The sequence below is a fragment of the Cebus imitator genome, unplaced genomic scaffold, assembly GCF_001604975.1.
Source record: "Cebus imitator isolate Cc_AM_T3 unplaced genomic scaffold, Cebus_imitator-1.0 Scaffold445, whole genome shotgun sequence".
NCBI lineage: Eukaryota > Metazoa > Chordata > Mammalia > Primates > Cebidae > Cebus > Cebus imitator.
Window position 1 is genome coordinate 1,320,865 of NW_016107760.1, and position 6,482 is coordinate 1,327,346.

Below are 6,482 nucleotides of genomic sequence, written 5' to 3' on the forward strand. Positions count from 1 at the left end.
AATTGAGGCAATGGGAGTGGAGAAGAGACAAAGTTTGGGCCTCTTTTTTTAAAAAAACAAATTTATTGAGAGATTCATTTACCATAAAATGCCCACATAAATAGTGCACAATAGTACAACAGCTTATAGTTTGGGTCAAGACTGTGAAACCTTCACCACAGTTTTAGAACATTTTCATTGCCTTAAGAATAAACTCCAAAACGCTGGCAATTTCCAGATTCCACAACATAATCTTTGATGTTTATGCTAAATCATACATTCCTAGAACTTGAAGATTCCAGTTATTTTTATTTTATTAATGAACTTTAGAATTTATTCATATCTAGCTATTTGTTTTAATGTTTCTATAGCTACTTAGATATAAACTTATTTTATTTCTTTACATCCTGCATAATTATATTTAAAACAAGCAATAATTACTAAAAATAAAAAATAGAAAATGAGTAAAAGATAGCAATGACTATGATGATCCCAGGTACTTTATGTTTTTCATTCTTGCATTGTTTTTTAACAAAAGTATTGCAAAAAGGAAGAGAAGGGAGGGAACTATATAAGTAAATGTGGCATTTGGAAATAAGATAACTTGCTTTTACTTCCAGAGGACATGCAGTTTATGAAAGTCCTTAGGTTGTATTCCATCATATAGTGTAAAGAGGAACTGGTGACACTAGTAAATACAGCTCTACACCAAGGAGAAAAAACAGAGCCTGACAAACAATGTGACACCAGACGATTCCATACAGTGTTGCTGCAAAGATAATGACATTCCCTACCCTTCGAGAACTCTTCCTGTCTTTTTATTTCTTATTTGTCAAATCCTGGGTTTAATAAAAGCTGAAGTATTAAATATGCATTCTGGTGGTTATTTCCTTTTAGTTACATTGGTAATTTGATGAATTAGATGTTCTTCATGAAAAAATAAATGTTTAGCACTTCTAAAACTATTGCCTCATTTTAGAAATTCATTTGCAAAATTATGTTAAAATTATTTCAAAGACTCGAACTTGTGTCACTGATATGAACCTATTTTAAGGTTCAATTTAAGAAACATTTTAAGGTCAGAGTCTCCAAATACCTGTTTAGAATGTGCATGTGCTCTACCTCCAGATGATGATCAAATACTGTTGCATGAATGTGTGAACCTGTGAGGGTGTATGTCTAGTACAGTCTATGCTTAATATGCTGTAACTCACCTTCTGAAATCATTTTTACTATATACAGGTAGCACATCAAGAGGCTTCTGATTTCATACTGATCCAGGCGGTTATACTGGGATACACTAGTCCTTGTAGAACTCTGTCGGGTCTAAAATGTAAGGACAGGATGTTTGTGAAATAGTGTTAGTACCACAATTTTCCACAGCCTTTAACTCAGTAGCTCATTTTTTTAAAATCATTAGATCTGTTTGGGAAAATTCTAAACATAAATCTAAATTTTATATCACACTTGGAAGGTGAATGAGCTGAATCTTTCTTATCTAGTAATAACTAGTATTATCACTAGAAATTACCTTGGGGCCTTCACAAAGATATATCCATGAATACTGTGTATGTTTCATTCTCATATCTCATGTGTTTTAGTGGAAAAATATTAAAACAATCATGGCTATTAAAGGAAAGATAGCTTTTACATGGAGTGAAAGCATAAGAAACACCTTCAACTTTTTCATTTGAATCTCTCCTTAGAGTTTATTAAAATCCAACCTCCAAATCATACATTAGAAAAATCTATCTTAAGGGCTAATAAGGGCCAGGTGTAGTAGTCCACACCTGTAAACCCAGCACTTTGGGAAGCTGAGGTGGGAGGATCACTTGAGGCCAGGAGTTTAAGACCAGTCTGGACAACACATCAACACCTATCTCCACACACACAAAAAAAATTCGCTGGGTGTGGTAGTATATGCCTGTAGTCCCAGCTACTCAAGAGGCTGAGGCAGAGAGATTGCTTGAGCCCGGGAGTTGAAGGCTCCAGTGAGCACTGATCATGTCACTGCACTCCAGCCTGGGTGACAGTGCAAGACCCTATCTCTAAAAAATATAAATAGATAAATAAAACGGGCTAATTATATTATGACAATTAGGAGGACCCAGTAGTACTTCAAATTTTGTTAAAAGTATTAGAAATTAAGCATGACAAGATCTGACTTATTTGGGGATTTTTATGAATAGAATAACAATAAAAATTTTTGGTTATTAAAAACTAATACTTTGAGTTGAGCTAAATTGGGGACGCACATTGACTAAGGTATGATTTACTAAGAAAGAACTTTCACTTGGAGCAAACAGACCTAGGTTCTGATTGCTTGCTTAGCTACTATGTAACTACTAGCAAGTTATTTAACCTCTCTGACCTTCATTTGCCTCAGCTGTGACAGTATCTGTTGTCACAATTTCTAAATGGTGTGAAAGAGAAACATTTGTGGATAAATTACTGCTTACTCAAAGGCTTAGGGAACCAGTGGAAGTACAGTCCACTGGTTCTCAAGGGTAATGCCCAACTAGTAGCATCAACATCACCTGGGAACTTAGAAATACATATTAGCAGGCCCTATTCCAGACTTGTTGAATCTCACCCTGGGGTAAGGCCAGACATCTATTTTTTTAAGCCCTCCAGGTGATCCTAATGCACACTAAGAGCACCATGATATAGGAAAAAAAGTGCTAGTATTAGAAAATCTGGGTTTGAGTATGGCCCTGCCATAGCTGGTTGTTCTAAGTCATGATCCCAGTTTTCATTTGTAAATTGAGAGTTGGAATTTATGATTCTTAAGGACCCTTCTAATATAATTATATACAATTCTTTCATTTTACATAACAACATGGCAAAACTTTACTGGTCTAAATTGAGGTCTCTCTGCCTTAAGGCAGTCGCACCTTAAATTTTCATGGTGGGCGTGAAACAACTTGATAGAAAAGTTGTGAGGATATATTCTGATTAAGTGATGGTGGGACCCTAAGATTGTCGGTTTTGGGACCTCTATTTTTTCCTCCCAAATTAATACCATTACTTTATTACAAAAGAATGAAAGACTGCATTAATCCTGCCAGGATATGCTTTGTTTTAAATAACAAGGCACATTAGATATTTTAAACTTGAACTTCCCCTCTCTAGAATAGCGTGCTAGGATTAAAGGAGATACTCAGAACATTTGAGGATGAATGCCTTATTCTCTATAAATAGTTTAAGACATTGAAGTAGCAGCTGCCAGGATAAGAAGATACAGCTAAAATATCTAAGAATTATGGGATGCTTTTTGCAGATCTAGGATGGACTACAGGAGAGTAGAGAACCCCATATTTATACTATAAAAAAACTGTTGCAGCCTAACTTGTCACTAGGGTCATCCTATATATTTAAGTTCTTACATTTTCACCAGTGCTGCCTTGATCTGGAAATCCTGTTGCTCCTTCTGGGACAAGGGAGCCTCTTGAATCTTCTCTCTTAATTCCATGTCCATTTTGAAAAGACCCATAAGCTGGAAAAAAAAGTCAAGTCCTTGTTGGTGAGAGGAGGAACTGTTAGAAATATTTAAAAAGTAAGTACTGGACTAATTTAAGTAGAGATGTTAATATAGCAAATAGATCGTGGACATCTAAAGTGTGAAGTTTATTATATCAAAACACCATAAGAAACCAAGTAAAAGTGAAGCAACTTTTCACCTTTCAAAATACTTTAGCATGTATAAAACAACAAGAAATTCCTTGGAAATCGTAAAATAAAGCTACACAAGTTAAGAGACAATTTTATAGATAAGGAAACTTGAGCCCAGAGAAGGGAAATATCTGGCTTAAAATTGGTGACAGATGAGAAGAATGGAAACCAATATTTTTCTCATTATCCTCTATTTTTTCAGTATGCCAAGCTATGTTCTAAATAAGCTTAGACAAGGAAACTTAAGCAAATAAATTTAGTTGCAAATGTGAGTCAGATTTTAATTAAACTTTAGTAGAGATCAAGCTATGTATGGTCTTTATTATGAAATATATCAAAAATACTGAGAAGTAGAGGGTACATTTCTAAACACCCATGCAATATATCATGTGCAAAGGGCTTAATTACCAGTGTCTTTATCAGTGCTCAGACTCCCTCTATTGGCAGGTGAAGTAAAGCCACATGGAAACTCATCTCTGGATGCCTGTAACAGAATATGATACCTGGGTCATTTAAACAAATTTGTATATAGGATAAGAAACCTGAATTAACAGAATAAAATGTTACAGTGATTTTAAACAAAGCTCACTGTGAAAGTCTAAATCAGATACCAGTAATTAGTATTTAGGTGACTCTTTTAGAAAAAAAAAAAAGGCTATTAGCATACTGTTACAACCATGACCTCTAGCTAAGTGACATAATTCTAGATGGCTGCAATTGGTACAGTCTTTTTTGTTTTTATCTTTTGAGACAGGGTCTTGCTGTGTAGCCCAGGCTGGAGTGCAGTGGCATGATCATAGCTCACTGCAGCCTCAACCTCTTAGGCTCAAGTAACCCTCTCACCTCAGCCTCCAGAGTATGTAGGACTGCAGGTACGTCCCACCACATCCAGCTAATTTTTGCATTTTTTTAAGAGATGAGATTTTGCTATGTTGTCTAGGCTGGACTCAAATTCCTGGGCTAAGTGATTCTCCTGCCTCAGCCTCCCAAAGTGCTGGGATTACAGGTGTGCACCACAGCACCTGGCCTGGTAAAGTCTTAACATGGTTCAGTTCTCCTTAGAACCAGGGCAATGCTAGAAGAAGGTGTGTGACCAGAACCCCTAGGTAAACTTGAGCTGCAAAGAGAACAGAGAAGTGAAATATTTCTAAATAATGCTGTCAAATATATGTGGAGGGAGCATAAGCATGAAATACTGTATTTGTAAAGTGAGCCCAGCCCGACACTCAGGTAGGTGCAGTACCCAAATTCAGCCAGTTGACATGACTGGGAGCCACAGGCAGGCAAGCCATTAGAAAATTTAAAAGCAGCATCCTCAGGAAGGCAGGGCAGGCATGACAAATTGGCTGGAGCATTTCATAGGGGGAATTTGCAGAGGAAGCTGTAAATGACACAGTTTAACCTGCTACCCAACAATATGACGTGGCCAGCCAAAGTGCAAAGGTGATCTTAGGTCATACAGAACATGGAAGGGGGCAGAAGTTAATAGTTCCACAGGGAAGACTATAAAGTGTATAATTTGGACATTGTATTTTAATAGGGTTACCGGTAAACTGGAGCATATTCGGAAAAGGGGTGACCAAGAAAGTAAAGATTTTTTGGGGCCGGGCACAGTGGCTCATGCAGGTAGGTCACTTGAGGTCAGGAGTTCAAGGCTGGCCTGGCCAACATGGTGAAATACTGTCTCTACTAAAAAAACAAAAAAACAAAAAAAATAGGGGGAGGTGGTGGTGCATGCCTGTAGTCCCAGCTATTCGCGAGACTGAGGCAGGAGAATGGCTTGAACTCAGGAGGTGGAGATTGCAGTGAGCTAACGCCACTGCACTCCAGCCTGGGTGACAGAGAGAGACTGTCTTAAAAAAAAAAAAAATAATAAAGAATTTTGAGTGACAGATTAAATAGAGATATTTATATTTGCCTTGGAGAAAAATTTAGAAGGCACATGTAGAAAGCGTACATTTGGAGGTAGGAACAGATGTGTTCTATGTGTCTTTAGAGACAAAACTAAGACCAGTAGATAGAAAACCTTTTAGGTCTAATGTGAGAAGGAATGTTCAAATTATTACAATGGCAAAAGATTGTTTTGCCAAATAGGAAACTGATCACCTCCAAAGTTCCTTCCAACTCTTAAAATTCTATGGGAAGCAAAAGCAGCACAGACCAATTGTGATAAACCAAAAGAGTCTCACCAAGAAGTGCTGAAGGAGACTACCAAGGGAAAGGAGAGGCAAAAGAATACGGTTTAGTCCCCAGTGCCTAATATCTTGGAAGTAGAGAATATTTTGTTTAGTTTAAGTTGAATAAATGTATGAAGCCATATAACAACAGAAAATGTTAAGAACAAAACACAGGGTTCAAAGGATTTGTGGTGTTCTCTTGGACTTTTTATCCAAAGTGCAATCCTTGGACCAGAAGCAGCCAAATGCTTGTTAGAAATGCATGCTATCAAGTCCCACCCCAGGTCTACTGAATTAAAATCTGTTTTAACAAATTCCCCAGGTGATTCATATGCACATTAAAGTTTGAAAAACACTGTGTTAGGAAAAACAATGTACATGTAAAAATGGAGTAAAAAGTGAACTCTTGGTTGGGCACAGTGGCTTATGCCTGTATTTCCAGCACTTTGGGAAGCCGAGGCAGGAGAATTGCTTGAGCTCAGGAGTTTGAGACCAGACTGGGATGCATAGTGAGACCTTGTATCTACTAAAAATGAAAAACATTAGCTGGGCATGGTAGTGTATGCCTGTAGTCCCAGCTACTTGGGAGGCCGAGGCAGGAGGATCACTTGAGCTCAGGAGTTTGAGACTGCAGTGAACTATGATTGTGCCACT

The 6,482-nt window shown here is 37.4% G+C and overlaps 1 protein-coding gene across 1 annotated transcript in view; it reads right to left on the reverse strand.

Annotated features, from left to right (window-relative positions):
• Positions 1–6,482, reverse strand: part of DOCK11 (dedicator of cytokinesis 11) — a 191,091-nt gene that overhangs the window by 53,613 nt on the left and 130,996 nt on the right. Inside the window, 3 exon segments of the mRNA XM_017511236.2 lie at positions 1,194–1,305; positions 3,366–3,475; positions 4,060–4,135. Coding sequence (XP_017366725.1) covers positions 1,194–1,305; positions 3,366–3,475; positions 4,060–4,135 — 298 coding nt within the window.